The 18,185-nt window shown below is 41.8% G+C and overlaps 1 protein-coding gene across 2 annotated transcripts; it reads left to right on the forward strand.

The window, feature by feature from the left end:
• The first annotated feature begins 66 nt into the window (after positions 1-66).
• On the forward strand, positions 67-18,031 carry abcc12 (ATP binding cassette subfamily C member 12). Of its 2 annotated transcripts, none has more exons than XM_088295621.1 (30): positions 67-183; positions 3,554-3,607; positions 3,684-3,787; positions 3,872-4,018; positions 5,076-5,223; positions 5,381-5,617; positions 6,414-6,587; positions 6,661-6,808; positions 7,145-7,293; positions 7,462-7,569; positions 8,399-8,710; positions 8,808-8,932; positions 9,258-9,330; positions 9,476-9,679; positions 9,815-9,949; positions 10,034-10,121; positions 10,482-10,532; positions 10,746-10,841; positions 10,954-11,057; positions 11,408-11,596; positions 12,700-12,926; positions 12,998-13,135; positions 13,241-13,430; positions 14,319-14,408; positions 14,507-14,696; positions 15,023-15,182; positions 15,255-15,333; positions 16,802-16,915; positions 17,474-17,638; positions 17,767-18,031. In XM_088295621.1, the coding sequence occupies exons 2-30, from the start codon at positions 3,560-3,562 to the stop codon at positions 17,869-17,871; spliced, it is 4,098 nt and encodes a 1,365-aa protein (XP_088151747.1). In that variant the 5' UTR covers positions 67-183; positions 3,554-3,559; the 3' UTR covers positions 17,872-18,031. The 2 variants fall into 2 exon arrangements, with proteins under 2 accessions (XP_088151747.1, XP_088151749.1); XM_088295623.1 differs by having other exon boundaries at positions 10,749-10,841.
• The last annotated feature ends 154 nt before the right edge of the window (positions 18,032-18,185 follow it).

Here is an 18,185-nt window from a genome sequence, read left to right on the forward strand (position 1 = left end):
GAGAGAGCGTGCAAGTGGGCGCTCTTAAATGTGCCAATTGCATGCTCACCTCTAGTCATTGTAACCTTTGAAGCTTCATGTGTAACCAAAAGCACAAGGGGGAAAATGCTGCTGCATTCTTTGGATTAACTTGGATTGTGCTGCACGCTATCCTCCTCCTCCTCGTCCTTCACGCTGCTGCAGGTAACCGATTTCATTGACTCACGTGATGTTAATTTGTTTATATACCACTCCATAATAAGACAACTTCATTCATCTCTCACTTCATAGCTAAAGAACTTTATGTGTATATCACTCATTATTGTAGTAACTTTATCATGATGCAACTATCACTCTCGAATAACTTGAAGGACTGTTATATCACTCCTAAAAAGGTAAGTTGACTTATTTTTATCAGCTCATAACAGTGGGACTTATCTTCAGCCCATTAGTTTCCCACTTAATTACGTTGTAACATTTTGAACAAAGATATATACGTAATTTAATGAACGAATGAATGTTCATTTTGAACATGTAGAATAAAAAAACATGTGAATAGTTATCCATCCATCCATTGTCTGTACTGCTTCTCCTCACAAGGGTCGCGGGGGGGGGGTGCCGGAGCCTATCGCAGCTATGTTCGGGCAGTAGGTGGGGGACACCCTGAATTGGTTGCCAGCAGCCAATCGCAGGGCGCACATAGACAAATAACCATTCACGCTCACACTCATACCTAGGGGCAATTTAGAGTGGCCAATCAGCCTGCCATGCATGTTTTTCGAATGTGGGAGGAAACCGGCGAACCCGGAGGAAACCCACACAGGCACGGGGAGAACATGCAAACTCCACACAGGAAGGCCGGAGCCGGATTTGAACCCATATACCATCGTTTTTAATCCACATAAACACGATCCGGAATTTAATAATTTTTAAATTGTTATTCCCTCTTAATTTTTAACCTCCTCCTCTCGCTCTTAACAGATTTGTAATGTTTTGTGTTTTTTATTTATTTATTTATTTTTTTACTCTGATTAGTGTATCAATCTAAAATAGTCTTACCATTCCCGCCATCATCAATACATATATTGTATTTGATCACAAATTAAAATGACTACTGAATGTGCTTACAAGATCAAGATCAGTGTTCATTTAAACAAGTATGAGAACATAAATATTAAAATAGACAAAATGACAAATAGGCACCAACAGGCAATGGGATAAGCCACTTTACACTTAGCAAGGCATATTAATCAAATGCTGTGTGGTCATCAGCATTTAGGCAAGTAACACATCACTTCCTGTTAACGCTGACTGAAACCAATTCATTGAAGAAACAAGACACATGCCAGGTTAATTTTTATTTTTGCCCAAATAGCCAACAGGCATAGGTACCGGACACAAGAGGAAGTTTGTCTTTCAAGCTTTTTTTGAAAGATACTTGCTACTAGATAAACTTGTTACCAACTGGTTGGTTGTGTTGACGAAGCATAATTTGTTAATTGCTGAATACAGCGCACACAGCCCAAAGTCTCAAGTCGTAACCTTTAAGTTGCTAGAAAGAAAGTTAGTGTGGGGAAAAAAATGAAGCCCGATTCGCCCCAAAAAATTCACGCAAGTTCATTCATTACTTGGTTCAAGCAAGTGATAAATCAAGTACAATACAATGTCACTCAGCACAACTGTATTGTAATCATAATAAAAGATTTTTCACTGATCACAACTTGAGGGAAAAAAAACAATGAACAATTTAAGACTATAAAATAAATGAACATACTGTAACGTTGTAGAAGAAATCAGAAGTAACCCCCTCTGTTGCCTTCACAGCCTCTCCAGAAGACCGGAAACCACAGAACTTGTGAACTATTTACAAGGTCGCTACATCATCTAGAAGAATACACATTATTTTTTGCTAACCTGTTTCCAGCGATTAATATTTGTTCACATTGTAACATTTGAACTGTTATATTATTTACAGTATATGCATTAGATGTCTTAGTTTTAATTTTTTTTTAAATTTTCATTGATTAGCAAAAAAGAAAAATACCATTGTCATTACGGCGTGTTGCATGTAGAATTTTGAGGGAAAATGTATTCCATTTTGGAAGGAGGCTGTAACGTATAAAAAATGCTGTGAATGTTTTCCGGATGCACTATCTTTTAAGAAAGAAAAAAAAAAAAGGAGAAGAAAAAAAATATCCCGGCGCTTATGACAAAAAGGTATTTAGAGATTTGCAACTGCCAAATATTGACTAAAGGTTCCACAAGACAACTTAAAATATTTGCATATGTGCCAAGTTTTTCCAGTTTTTTTATTCTCATCAGGAAAAAACGTGTTACAATACAACAAAACAAATGTATGCTTGTGTTCTGCTTCAGTATGTGACGGCTGGCAGTGAACAACGTATACACACTTTTGTATTGGAGTCTTGACCATTTCTTTTCACGTTTGGACTGTTGGCCCTCCGTGCATATACACACAGCCTTGGGTAGTTGATGTTCATAACGTAAAATGTAAAATGCACACTCCAACTGCCCCAAGCAGTGTGCTGAGAGGGAGTGACTTTTCCGCTCACAAACCAAATGCCTGAGCATCTCCGAGTCCTCAAACTGAGGGGAGGGGAGGGGAGCTGGAGGTACCCAACAATATTTGTTGCAACCTAAAACAGAAAGTGAATGTTGAGTTGAGATCAAATCACAAGTTACCAGTTAACCATAGCACAGATACTCAAGCGGCTTCAAATAGCTGTTCGAGTGACGACCTCCAGGGAGACTAAATAGTTGGCCAAGTAGGCTCAACAGGAGCTTGCGGACGTTTGGTGTGTCAACGAAGGTTCTCTGGAGCTGTGTTGTGGAGAGCATCTTGACCAGATGTGTCACCACGTGGTAAGGCAGCACTACGGCTTGGGTCTTAAAACGAGTTTTAAAATGGACAGAGAGGAGGCTTGCTTACCCTTTACTGGAAGGTGCTCGATCCCCTCTGAGGTTCCGCTTAGTCTTTGGCATGTCCAGTAGCATCTGGTCTGCAGACCTGAGGCAGCGGGCAGGTTCGTAGGGGTGACGCAGCTCAGAGAGCTACGCTGGGGCGAGGTCATTTAAACACTTGAAGACGAACAGAAATATCTTAAAGGAAACACTAAAGTTCATTGGGAGAGGCCAGAATTGGCGTTATGAGCGCCGTCTTCCGAGCTCCAATTAGAAGGCGAGCATCCGCATTTTGGAGCAGATGGAGATACTTGAATGAGGACTGGTTGACTCCAAAATAAAGTGCATTACAATAATCTAGCCGAGATCTAATGGAGGCATGCTAAGTGCTGTTGCGAAAGAAAGGGCTTCACCTTGCCCAGCTGCCTAAGATGAAAGAAGCTCCATCTAACAACTGCGCTGATTTGCCGCTCCAATTTGAAAAATCGCTTTCCAATTTAATCTACAAGTTCAGGACTGATAAGACGCCAGACGTTCAGATCAAGAGGGGCCACTGTGTGAAATCCATCTGGGCTAGGCTCCAGCTGTGAGACTTTTCTAAAGTAAAGTATTTCCTTCCACTCACAAAAGGTTGCGATGTGTTTGACCACAGGACAAGATGAACTCAGAAGATCCTGATTCAGAGAATAATAAACACCTCTTTTGTGTGAGTGCACAGCAAATAAACACCACTTCCTGTGCTTTCACGAGCATCCTAACAGATACTTTATTTGGACTTTTAGATCAATGGAACCAACAATGCCAGCAACAAAACTTCCCGCTCACTGTTCGGGAAGTACAAGCAGAGCCTTCAGACGCTCAAACCTTTCCGCTGGACCTCATCGCAGTCAGTGCACTTCTCTCAGGTGGTTCATTATCATAAGTCGCCAAGCCATTGCTCACACAAGGTCTGTTGGCTTCTCGTGTCTAGGGCCCACCCGATGGACAATGCGGGGTTCCTGTCCTACAGCACCTTCACGTGGATGACCTCCATGATGTGGGCCGTGTTCCGCAACAAGCTGGACATGAGCACCCTTCACCTGTCGCCTTTGGATGAGGCTAGTGGAAGCACAGACAGGTCCAGTGGTCTTCTTAGTGATTTATTTATTTATTTATTTTTTTTATGATCTAGCTGATCCTTCTTGGACAATATTGAATTGAGGCTCGAATTCAAAGTAGAATCTTCTTGTTCAATGAAACCATTTCACCTTTAACTTTTGACGCCACTACAACAGCCTGTGGCAAATGTCGGAAAGACTCACCTCGGCAATGTGTAAACCGCTAGATGGGACGATTGTATGCTCAATTTTTCCGCTTTATATGTTGCGCTTTATTCATTTGTTGCCAGACTGCTTGTCTTGGTCAAACAAAAACCTTCTGATTTGTTGTTTTTCAAAACTGAAATCAAGCTGTTTGGGATGCAAATTTCATTTGTCTTTTCTTTAAAATTGTGAGATTTCCTGAGTAAATTTTCATTGTATTGGTGAGTAACATACAATATAATTTCCCATTCATGAAGGATTTTCATTACAAATACTTCCGATAAAAGGATGCCCTCCGTAAAATAACTGGCCGTTATAAAAAGGAGTTTAGTTGGTTAAAAATGTTTCTTGGATTAAAAGACAATACAAGATAGTTGTGCACAACTGTTTGCTGGCTCAATGAAACATTCGTGGGCGTTTGTAGTAGCAACTTCTGGCTTCAGGCTAAGTGTGCACAATTTGCAACACAATGGAGACAAATAGAACCTTGAGTGGAATTCATAAATTCTGCAAAGAGGAGGGGCCATGCAGCCGAAACTGAAAAACACGGGACTCTAGGTGTTTTAATCCAATAAAAAACTTTTTTTTTTTTTAAATCCGCTTGGGACACACCCTCCTTCAAAACCAGAAGTAGTGCAGTTTTACATTGTCCAGTTTTACACAGATGCCTTCCTGGAGAGGTTTGGGCTCGGACCCACCCAAGAGGGCAGAAGCCAAACCACACATGAAAGGCTAAAATGTTTTATGGACAATCCACAATCACCCTGATTCTAGATCTTAATGTAGTGGCATACCCGATGGACGGATAGTGTTGAGTCTCTAGAGAAAATGCGAGAACGATTCAAGAATAACAAGGCCCTGTGTTCTCTTCAGGCTCCAGAGACTGTGGGACCAGGAAGTCGCAAAGGCGGGTCCGGAAAAGGCCTCTTTGGTCCGAGCCGTTCTTCGTTTCCAAACAACCAGGCTCATTATTTCTGCCATAGTTGGGCTACTCGCCTTCATGTCAGCGTTTCTGGGTCCGGTTAGTCACATGCATCTTGTAAAGTCTCTGAAACAAGGGGTTCACGCAGATCTGGGGGTGGTATCAATCCCTGGTCCAGGAGGCTTGGACCATGGAAATTTTTTTTTTTTTTTGTCCAAGCTTCCGCCATTGTAACGCCCTTTTCAACCTCGTCTAGGCTGTTCTGGTAAAACTACTCCTGGATTATGTAGCCGACCCTTCCAAGTCAACTCTGGCACATGGGATCGGCCTCTGCTTCGGTCTGTTCACCTCTGAGTTCTTCAAGGGCTTCTTCATCTCACTGATGTGGGCTCTCAATCTGCGCACTGCCGTCCGGTTGAAGGGGGCCTTCAGCACACTGGCCTACCAGAAGGTCATCTCGCTGCGAGTGCACAGCGGCATCTCCATAGGAGAGGTACAGGACCGACCTTGCTCATTCCAGTTGGGTTTTGAAGCCAAAAAAATTTAAAAAAGCATCATATTATAAGACAAAAAGGTTCAAATCGGACTGTGGTGAGCAAAAAATGTTTCCCCCAAAAAACTAAACTTAAAAAAAGGCAAATTCATAAAATCATGTCATTTTTTTTTTAAATAAGAAAAACTAGACAGTTTTTTTTTATTTATTTTTTTTGCTAATTATGTGTAAAAACTTGGAATTCACTGGTACCGATGCCAGCATTTATGTACCTATTTGGATCTAGTTGCCATTTTCTGAGGTCGTATCAGAACCGAAACAGGCCAACCATTTGAAGTTTAACACCCCAGACTCACTGTGCCAAACCCTTTTTGTGACGAAAACATGTCGCATCTAATGAGCTCATTTTGTCGATCTGTACAATGTATGAAAATTATATGTTTACAACAACTAATTTATATTTGTTCGCCTATCTATGCCAGTGACATGCTGACAGGTAGAACAATGAAAAGCTCTTCTACTAGATCCTGCAAAAAGCTTTATAACTGTCTCAAGATGGTGGCAAAACACTACTTTTGTTTAAATGAAGCACCTCATCTCACTTCAACATCGATTCTTGGCACCAAGTTACCACTAGATGGCACCAAAGTACTTTCATTGCTTTTCTTGAACATAAAAACAGCAAATGCCAAACTGGGTTGTGACATTTTTCATGCAAAACATATGTCATGGCTCCATAAATGTTGGGAGACCTTTAGTGGACTTGTTTCAATCACGGCCGTCTCTTTCGCTAAAGATTGTTAATGTCCTGAGTAACGACGGCCACAAGATATTCGAAGCGGTGCTGTATAGCAGCGTTGTGCTGTCCGCCCCGGTGCTCTTCATTGTGGGAATCATCTATGCTTGCTTCATCCTGGGCATCACGGCGCTGATGGGGGTCTGTACCTACCTGGTCTTCATCCCACTTCAGGTCAGGAAACCACCATGCCACCACCATTGTTTTCGGCTATTCAGGTCACTAATTGTTATGGTTCTTCGTTCAGTTGTTGTTGGTCAGGCTCTTCACCAAGTTTAGGCGCAAAGCTGTTTTGATGATGGACAGTCGCGTTCGCACCATGAGCGAGATACTCACCAGCATCAAGCTCATCAAGATGTACGCCTGGGAAGATTCTTTTGAGAAAAAGATCGCAAGTATGTTTTTCATATCTAGGATGATTGATAAAAATGAATAGTTACAACTTAATTATTTTTTGAGAATGAAAATGTGATTTTTCAAAAATGCAATTATACAAGTGTGTGAAAGCATGTACAAAAATGTTACAAGAAAAAAAAAATCTGTATTTTTTTCAAGGATGATATATTACTTGGGCAAAAAAATGTAATGGAAAAAGTCAGTATAATATTAGAATTATTTTTTTATTTTTCAAGAATAAATCACAGAGTTAGGAAGAGAATTATGTAATCATCACCTAAATTCTTTGGAGACTTTTGTGACAAATGATGACCTTTTTTCTGAGTTTCTTCCAGACTTCAGACAAAAAGAGAAAAAACATCTGCGCATAGCTAGTTACGTCCAGAACATGAACACGAGCATCACCAGCCTCATCCCCACACTGGCCAACGTGCTCACTTTTATGCTGCACACCTTGTTGGGTTGGAGGCTCAACACCACCGAAGTGAGTACAGAGCTGGGAAGCTGACTTAAAAACAATACTGGAAGAGAAATGCTCGTCTGCTAATTAATACAATTTTGTGTAACACGTATTGAAACTTAAGTTGCCAGGTAGTGTTTAGACCAGCGGAGAGATTGATGATGACGGTGATGTTTTTCCTGTCATCCCCAGGCCTTTACCACCATCGCCATCTTCAACTCCCTGCGCTTCTGCCTGTCTCTCATGCCGATCTCTGTGAAGTCCATTGCCGAAGCCATCGTGGCCTTGACACGACTCAAGGTAGGCAAATTGATTTGATATTTCTTCGCTGTAGCTTAATTTAGATTGCTCTAAAGCGAGCAATTCATTTATGGTGGTGTCGGAGAATAATGTCTGCATTACTCTCGACCACCACGAGTCAAAGAACGGACCACCACGTCTGTTTTTGGTTAGTTAAGAGGTCAAGTGACAAAAAAAAAACTCTTTAAATCAGTCTTTTCTGTGAAGGTTCTGAGATAACTTTGAGTTAGATTTTTCATCCTCTACTTCTACATAAACACACGAGGTGCAAAATAAAAGATTCTATACGACGGTCGGGATAAGCAAATTAAGAAAATAAAAGGCATATATTGAGAATAACTGATCATTTAAGCAGATGATCTCACGTGACGCATGAAGTCATGTAAAATGGGGGGAAAATGTTATTAAAAGTATCGATATATGGTTTTTATGAATCGATTTCTGGCTATGAAATTGCTTTTTTTTTCTTCTTTTTTTTTTAAACCTAGCTCTATTGGTAACTCGTGGAATATCATGGCCCTTATGAAATGGACAAACACTTAGATTACTACCCAAGTTTTATATGCACCTTGCTTTTAATGCAAGGGATAAAATCTGCAAAGTTTTCACTTATAGTTGGGAAGCCCATTGAGGTGCTTTGACTTGTTTGCAGGTGAAGAAGTGGGGAAATTGAATAAAACTCAAAACGTCAGAAAGATGTCATATCACTAAAACACTGGGAATGTTACTCCAGAGGTTTTCGTTGGTCCTGAGGGACAACTGAAGGTCCATGAACCCATCCTGGCCTGTACCATCCTTCCCTTGTATAAGTTTCTATGATTTCCTCTAGAAAATATTGCTGCTCCAGAATCCAGATCCGTATCTGGTGCAGACGACAGCTGGCGACTCGGCTATTGAGATGACAAACGCTACTTTGTCGTGGAACAAACCAGACAGCCATGGTGACGCTCGCCCACCTGGCGTGGTCAATGAAGGGATGGGGATGGACAACGGAGAACTTGGGCTCAAGGCGGATGAAAAATCTGAGTTCCAGCCCACTTTGAGGAACATTTCCTTCTCGCTTCCCAAGGGCAAGTTGCTGGGTGTGTGTGGGAATGTGGGAAGTGGGAAGTCCTCACTTATTTCGAGCATTTTAGAGCAGGTGAGTTGCACCCACCCGCGTTACCTCCGCCAAGGCACTTGATCCCAATGTGAAAACCTTCTCTTGGCAGCTTTTGTGTTTTTTTTCTTTTTTTTAGATGTACCTCCTCCAGGGCTCGGTCTCCGCCAACGGGACCTTTGCGTATGTTTCCCAGCAAGCGTGGATCTTCCATGGAACCGTTCAAGAAAACATCCTGATGGGGAACCCTCTGGACGAGGACAAGTAATGCACTCTGTGAAAAACAAATCACCACAAATGATTAACTGGAATCATGAAAAAGACAAAGAAAACCAAGTCAAAAAATGTGCAAAAATGACGATCATTCATTTCCAAAGTAAAAATAGATGTCTGCAAATATCTCTTGATTAAACAAATATTATCCGTCTGCTTTGGCCAGTTTTAAATGAAACATTATCTCTAAACGATTAATCAATTGTAAAAAAATAAAACAGTTGTAACGTTGATAAACTATTAGATATTGATTAATTGGTTACATTTTTGTGAGCCAGTTCAATTGCTGTGTTCAAGTGTGGGTTTCTTTGTGCAGATACGAAAGAGTTTTGGACGTGTGCAGCCTGAGAGCAGACCTGAAGATACTCCCACACGCTGATCATACAGAGGTACTCCACATTGTTTTTATATCTATATATCTTATTATTTTTTAGTTCTATTGTTGTTTGAATTCTATGGAACAACTACAACGTATTTTATTTCTATCACTGTTGAGAATTTTAAAGGCTCGAATGCTCGTTATTGTTGAATCAGATTGGCGAGCGTGGTCTGAACCTGTCGGGTGGCCAGAAGCAGAGAATCAGTCTGGCTCGGGCCGTCTACGCAAACAAGGACATCCTCCTGCTCGACGACCCTCTCTCAGCTGTGGACGCCCACGTGGGCAAGCACATCTTTGAGGAGTGCATCAGGCGCCAGCTGCGAGGAAAGTCCATCATCCTGGTCACACATCAACTGCAGGTACCAAGGCCACAAACAACAAAGTACTACGAGATACCTGCGAGCCTGAGGAAGATCCTGATCATTCAGGAGTCTCCTGAATATGCTTCGGCAAGGAAAGGATTGCCTGTATTACTATTCTTACTACTCCACCAGTATCTGGAGTTCTGCGACGAAATTCTGCTGCTGGAAAACGGCGAGATCCTGGAGTCGGGGAACCACCAGGCGCTGATCAAGGCCAACGGACGTTATGCTCAACTCATCAGTGGCTACCAGGCGAAACAGCCCAAAGTCAGACTGGCATTGACTTGTCTTCATTTCTTCTTCTTCCTCTACTTCACACTACATTGAAGCATTTCTTATTGTTGTGTTCAGACTGAGAAAGAAGAAGAGGAGGCTCAGCCCATGCAGGTGATGGAGGCTGAGCTGAGAGAACGAACAAACAGCGGAATTTTCAACTCCGGTTACTATATTTAGTACTACTACTAGTATATTACATACCACTACCATGACTGAAAGGACACTTTTTATTAGACAAGGCTATGGTGTGACTGAATGGAGCTCCTCCTGTCATGTCAACTTAGTTCCTTAGCCACAATATGGCACCAAAGCAATATTTCTATTGAGGATTTGTCCCCCCTAAAAAAAAAAAAAAAAAAATTGGTGAATGCCAAATATGCTGGGGCACACTGTACTTGGATTGATACTATGACTACTATCATTTCTACTTCTCTATACTTCTCCAATTACTACTACTATTGCTATTGTTGTCACATATTTTACTACTGTTACTTCTGAGTCTGATGGCCATTCTTCCTCACAGCGTTTGACGTCACAGACGAAGATGATGCGGGAGACATAACCAGCCAAAAATGTGAGTCAGGGCTCTTATTTTGTAGATTATTTTGATACAAATTAGGTCAACCTAAAATAGATTTACAAGACTAAACTGTGTTGCACTTTAGAGCTCCAGTATTGAATGTCATTCGATAATGCAAGTGTGCTTAGTCATGTGTCCAAAGAGTGTCATGAGTGTCTATTGTATATTGTGAGGCTACTTGTATTCATGTGTGTCACAATATTTCAGCAGTGGAGGTTGGCGACCAGCTAGTCAGCAAAGAGTTGTCCACAGGCGAGACTGTACCTTGGACGATTTATGGACAGTACTGCAAGGCAGCAGGAGGTCAAAATCACTATTTTCGCTACTCAAATCGTCGGGGCGACTGTATAGAAATACATTTATAAAGACAAACGCACACAGCCACAATGCGTGTATTTGTGCTCCACTTCCTCAGGTTATGTCATCACCTTTCTCATCTTCCTGAACATGGTGCTGATGATCGGCTGCACGGCCTTCTGCAACTGGTGGCTCAGCTATTGGCTTGGACAGGGCAGTGGGGTGAGAACACATACACCCACACACACACACACGCACACGTATGACAATGCGGTTTGTTCAAAAAAGCCAGCATAGATTGAGGAATACATGCTGACTGCAAATATTGAATTACAAATGCATTTAAAACTGTACTCCAAAAACAGCTACGACTCCACCTTGTGATTTTACTTCGGTACTTGTGCTACTATGATTAAGACTATTACTACTGCTAATTTTCGACTACTACAGGTATTAGTCTACTGTTATTAATGTTATTACTATTTTTAGCCCTATGACTACAACTACTATTGCTGCCACTACTATCTTCACTAAGCGCAAAGTCCCCAGTGCTAACATGTTGATGTTGCTAGGTCCAGTCGGCCAACGGTACCACTTCAGAGCCGGGTAACATTTCTCAGAACCCAGACTTGCCCTTCTACCAGCTGGTCTACGGTGTGGTGGTGTTGGTCATGATATCCCTGGCCGTGGTGAAGTGCTTCTCCTACACTCATGTCACTTTGAATGCCGCCTGCCTTTTCCACGACACCGTGGTCAAAAAGGTACCCAGCTCGTCTTGGCATCAAAGAGGATTTACATCAATATTGTTGGGCGGAATGCTCAAACTGTCAAAATTAAAACTTTATAGGAAGTTAAAAAATTTTTTTTTTAAAAACGCCAATGTTCCAACGCACCGTTTCAGTCAAGTTGTATTATATTTATATTAATTATAATGGCTCCAGCCGTGAAAAAAACCTTTGAAAAAGTCACAAAAACAAATGACTGCCTTACGTCTTCACAAATGCCTTTTAAAAGTCGGAAGCCATAAGTGATGCAATAAATTAATCAATGAGCCAACGAACTCTGTTTAGTGGGTATTAATATCAAACGGAGACTTACAGTAATTACCTCCGTGACACACAAAGGTGACACCTTCTGCAATATCGAATCTCATGGATCGATTAAAAAAAAACAACAAAAAAAAACAAGCCAACTTAATTCGGCAAACCTTACTATTTTCACGGACCAAAAAAACACTAAGACGTTAAATAGAGGTCACAATTACATCACTCAGCTTCCGCAAAACGTGCAAACATACGTAGTTTTGTCACACTTCTGCAACACTTCTCAAACACAAGTTGTGTTAAGCGACAGTGTGATTGTATTTGCTATTTTCACCTCTAAATTGGCTGAAATTGCGTAAAAAATTACTGACCAAGTGGCGACGGACCATTAGTAATGATTTGTGAGAAATATATATATTATATATATATATATATATATTTTTCTGACCCGACGTTATTAAATAATAATGTCACGGTGATGTCATTTCAAGTCCTTCGAGCATCTTATTACATTATAAACGACGCATGATGAAGACATTTATAGGCAGTGCTGCATTTTGTTATGCAAGCAAATGTGCATGTACAGATGGTGCAACTTCACACCATCTGTTCGCAGCATACTGCACTCAACTGTTTTAGAGTAATTGACGCCTTCCTAAAAATGTTCATAATGGCTGCATTATTCTGCTGCTCCTGGAGTGTTGTATGCATATATTTGTATCTTGTTGCTTTGTATTGTGTGACCTTCTTGTCTATTTGCTTGGACCTCAACTCTGTCACAAAAAAAAAAAGCTAATTGATTGTTTGATACCCATTGCCAGATTATGGGCTCTCCCATGAGCTTCTTCGACACCACGCCGACGGGCCGCATTCTCAACCGCTTCTCCAAAGACCAGGAGGAGCTGGACAGTGTCCTGCCGTTCCACATCGATCCCTTCTTGCAGTTCACCCTGTTGGTGACCTGCACAGTGATCACCTTCTCTGGCGTTTTCCCACTCTTGCTCATCGCTGTGCTCATCATGGGAATTTTCTTGACGCTCGTGCTCTTGTGCGTTAACGCCACTTGGGGATCTGCGCTTCGTGCCTCGGACAGAGTTTAAACAAGTGTTGTTTCTGCAGCATGTTCCAGAGGAGCGTCCGCCTGATGAAGAAGATGGAGAACATCAGTCGCTCTCCCTGCTTCTCCCACACTACATCCATGCTGCAGGGCCTCAGCACCATCCACGCCTATAATATGAGAGACCGCCACATCAAACTGTAAGATTACATTTACGTCCCTCTTGCTATGCTCTTCAGAAACATAACGGTTGCACTTGGTACCCCAATGGTAGGATGCCATTTCTTGCCTTTCTTGTGTCATAGGTTCAAGTCCCTGAATGACGTCAACTCCAACCACTACCTGCTCTACAGTGCTGGGACCCGCTGGCTGTCATTCAGGCTTGACTTCATGGCAGCCATGCTGGCCTTGTTTGTGTCCCTCTTTGTGGTTCTGAGTAGTAATGACCACATCGGACCGTCCCTGAAGAGCCTGGCTTTGTCCTACACCACACAGGTAAGTGCAGGTAGCTGGTGGCATTTTCTTCAGAAGATCTTGAATTTGACTTAGTGACTGCGATGACCGGAGGTGGCAAAAGTGGGAGCATTATGTACTTACTTTATGAAGAACCAGACTGTATTTCAACAAGTAACGTTGAATGTTTCGAGAACATTAGTCTATGGTTTTCTATAGCAGTGCTTCCCAACTAGGGTAGAGGTACGTAAGCACATTGCTGGGCGTACGTGCAACTGCAAATATTTAATTTATTTCCAAAATAATTATTTAAAAAGTCCGTCAATAAAATAGTGTATGCACTACAGTTTTGTTCCTGATATTTAAACCTTAAATGCCTGTTTAAAGTGGAACATTTTTTTGAGAGTTAAATGTTCTAGGAGTTGAACATAACCAAGGCAGGTTTATTATTTATTTTTGCTTTTCTTGGTATACTACCAGGCAACATATTTATGTTATCAGTTAAAATAATTTAATAATCAATTGTGTTCTACTTTTGGAGAATTATCGACAAATGAGTGAGAGTGTATTCATGGTATGGAACAAGGATTAGCGGTACACTAACTTGTGAGCCACTAATCTAAATGTTAGTTAGTATCAAAACCAAGAACAAACATCAGCAAAAGTTCCCCCAAGAATGTCACGTTTAGAGAATATTACAAAAACGTTCTGTGCAACCAAAGAGCAAACAGAACCAAAGTAACCATTGGGTGAAAGGAGTAGAAATTACTTAATGTCTGCTTTCAAATGGACCTAGATAGTAAAAATACAATAAACCCCGCCCAAAAAAAAGGTTGGATATCTGAAGAAAATGTACTTACGTATGGACACTAAGTATTGGTACTTTGTTACTTCCCGTCACTGGACATGGCCTATGTGATGTGTGTGCAGTTGACGGGGATTCTGCAGTTTGTGGTGAGGCAATCTATAGAGGTGGAGGCTAGGTTCAACTCAGTGGAGAGGCTGCAGGAGTACATCACGGTCAGATAGCTTCATAGAACCCTACAGAACCAATCCTGAATAGACCGTTACACGATTGGATCTCAAATCGTAGCCCCCCCCCGCCTCCCCGTAAACAGGGTTGTACGTCCGAGGGTCCCAGACACATGGGGGACGCTATTATCCCGAAGAACTGGCCCACGGGCGGGTCCATCACCTTCCGGGACTACAAGATGAAGTACCGAGAGAACACGCCCATTGTCCTGAACGGCCTGGACTTCTTCATCCGAGGTGGAGAGAAGCTGGGCATCGTGGGAAGGACGGGTTCTGGTGAGGCTTCAGAAACGACTTGTTAAACAGTTACTCACTCTATCAGTGACAAAGCGCAAACGTTATTAGGATTAATGTGATAGCTACATATTTGTAATTAAAACAAAGTTTGTGACGTCTTGTTGCATTTACGTTGAAAACGTTTTTAATCAGAAATGTTGTGATATCTTTCAGCATTCAAATTTATTTAGAATTAAAAAAAAAAAACATTAAGTCCACTTTCCAACATAAGATTCCAAGTGTTCTTATCTGTGGATCTCATGAAATTACCACTGAAGACATGTTTTAGCTGTTTTTTTCTCCATGTGCTGCCTCGCTGTCTGCAGGTAAGTCCTCTTTAGGGGTGGCTCTGTTCCGGCTGGTTGAGCCGGCGGAGGGAAGCATCCTGATCGACGGAGTTGACATCTCAACCATCGGTCTGCAAGATCTGCGCCGCAAACTCTCCATCATCCCCCAGGACCCCATGCTTTTCATCGGCACAGTCAGGTAACTAAGAGCTAGCCGACACGTGGCGCGTGACTGCCAGTGGCTGAAGACCACCTCCGTCTACGCCGACAGGCACAACCTGGACCCCTTTAACACCTACAGTGACGAAGAGATCTGGGCAGCGCTGGAGAAGACCTACATGAAGGATTCGGTGAGCCATCCGTGCACCAGGGACAAAGCACCTTTGGTCCAAATCTATTTCTGTTTCTTTTAATTGTTAATTTAAAAATCTTGGCTCATAGAAGACACAAAGTTAAAGAAATACGGGTCTCCTAGGTTTGAAGTGTTAAATACCACGTCAAGAAGTGTACAGCAGGGCTGTACGCAATTCAGAATTGAATTGCGAATTATCCCTCAATTCCAATTCAATTCCAATTCAATTCTTGAATTGGAATTGAGGTGGCAAACAAGAAGCCAAATTGGAACTCCTCGAAATTCATGATGCCAAACTAAAGTGGACTTAACAATAAAGCTTGATAGTATATACATTTATTTACAACATGGATTTCATACAAATTTACACAATACTTTACTTTGAATAACATTGAATTTCAATTATTATACTTTTTATAATTCAAATTCAACTCAGCATCCTGTGGGGTGGAGTCAATTCAGATTCAAATTCATCAATTCACGTCAAAATGAAGTTGCTATTCAGCAACTTATGACAGTGTCTTTTGGGGTTACAGTTAGGGAACAAATTGCATCTTTTTATACAAAGAGTAAAAGATTGAATGACACTTAAAACTAAAATGACATCTTAAATTTGTATTCTTTGGAAGGTACAATATCAAGTTTCTTTTTTTAGGGGGGGTTGAATGACGCAGACTAATAATCGCAGGTTTATTGTGACAGATTGTTAACTTTTTCCCTTTGTAGTAGTATTCGTGTGTCCACACATCTTGTTATTTATTCATTTTTATTAAGTGTTAGATTTAAGGCTGCACGGTGAACGACTTGTGAGCACGCTGGCCTCACAGTGCAGAGGTGCGGGGTTCGATTCCTGCGCCGAGCTTTCTCTGTGGAGTTTGCATGTTCTCCGGGTACTCCGGTTCCCTCCCACATTCCAAAAGCATGCATGGCAGATTAATGGGACACTCTGAATTGGCCCTAGGTGTGAGTATGAGCGCAGGTGGTTGTTAGTCTTTGTGTGCCCTGCGATTGGCTGGCAACCAGTTCAGGGTGTGCCCCGCCTCCTGCCCGAAGACAGTTGGGGAGAAAAAGTGGCTCAGATGATGGGTGGATGTTAGATTTCATTATGCATGATAGGTTTGTTTTGTGTGGTGGCTCATCACTTCCATAGTTTGTTGTTCAGTGATCCACATGGTGGCAGGCGTGCGATACTGGCATTGTAAGTAAAAGCATTTTCTCCTGCAAATCAAGTTGCATCTGTCATGCTTATTATTCGCCAATATCAAAAATCCTGCATAAGAAATGTAGATGCTTGCCGAAAAGATGATAAGTGACATAATAACCGGCCAGTTCTAATAGAGATACAATATAAGAAACACTTTGTCAACAACATTTGAGAAACAACTGCGGAGAGAGCCACTGGGCTGTTGTTGGCTCTCTCACTCACATCTCCTGAGTAGTCCTCAACTGATGTTTTGTCTCCACAGATCTCTAAATTGGAGGGTCAACTTCAGGCGCAGGTGTTTGAGAATGGAGAGAACTTCTCAGTCGGCGAGCGACAGCTGATTTGCATGGCGAGAGCGCTGCTACGCAACTCCAAGGTTGGGACACGGCCACATATGCTATAAAATTGTTTGCTTGCCTGGTTTCCATCTCTCCCTTCTACAACACACCTGATTGAAATGATCAGATAATCAGCAAGGTCGGCAGAAGCTTGATAATGATCCTGATCATTTGAATCAGGTGTGTTGCAGCAGGGAGAGATGAAAAAGCAGCAGGGCAGCGGACCTCCAGGCCCAGGATCATTTTTGATCGAGAGGACTCAAAAATAATCACAAGTGCTTCATTTGTCCCGGTATGGGGGATTCTTGACAGCGACTTGTTTTCATTTGGGCCAGCATCAGAGTTCTTTCGAAGGCCCCTTCAGCTGATGGCGCTAGACAATTGCCTGCTTTGCGTGTCCTGATTTGGCTTTTCTGCCTACACCTAATATGGATCTTAAATCCATAGGCCTAACCCATCATGTCATACTCACCCTTTCTCTTATCTTTAACTCCTAAACCCAATACTAACCCTTTATCCTCGCACCTAACTTTTGGCCTCTTCAAATGGCCACTGACCGAGATGGTAAAAATGAACACCCCCCCCCCTTCGGTCAGATCATTCTTTTGGACGAGGCGACGGCATCCATCGATGCTGAGACCGACTCCCTGATCCAGACCACTATCAGAGATGCCTTCCAGGACTGCACCATGCTCACCATCGCTCACCGTATCAACACTGTGATGCATGCTGACCGTATTCTGGTCATGGACAACGGAAAGGTGATGCACACATTCTGTACACAAACTCATGCATGCACAGACACACAATGTCTTAGTAATTCTAAGACCCTGACTGAGTTATGTGCTACAGATGACAGACGCCACAACTTAATTTTCTAACCTTACAGGTGGCAGAACTAGACGTTCCAGACGTGTTGTCGAAAAAGTCTGATTCGCTATTCTCCTCACTCCTGGCAGCCTCAAACACTGTGAAAGTGTTGGAGGAACATTGATGCACACTCGATGTTTTTATTGTTTTTCTTTTTGGTTTTTACTTTGAAAGAATGAGAGATGAAGTGTAACGTTTTAAAAGCTGTTATTTATTGATTCATGCTCGACTTTGCAATCATTTTAATGTAACGTGTATATTAAATAAAATATTTTGAAAACGTTTTTTTTTTTTTTCAAAATCCATTATTTACTGTGTTTTAGTTGTTTACGTAGTGTTTCCATACTGCTGCTCCTTATTGGCCACACGGCGGCGCTATTAGTCTTTGCCTGGTTGACAACTCAGCAGCGACTATTAGAGATTAATGACAATAATCAT

The sequence above is a fragment of the Idiotropiscis lumnitzeri genome, chromosome 5 (genome assembly GCF_059441095.1).
Source record: "Idiotropiscis lumnitzeri isolate Australia: NSW breed Sydney's pygmy pipehorse chromosome 5, RoL_Ilum_1.0, whole genome shotgun sequence".
Lineage (NCBI taxonomy): Eukaryota > Metazoa > Chordata > Actinopteri > Syngnathiformes > Syngnathidae > Idiotropiscis > Idiotropiscis lumnitzeri.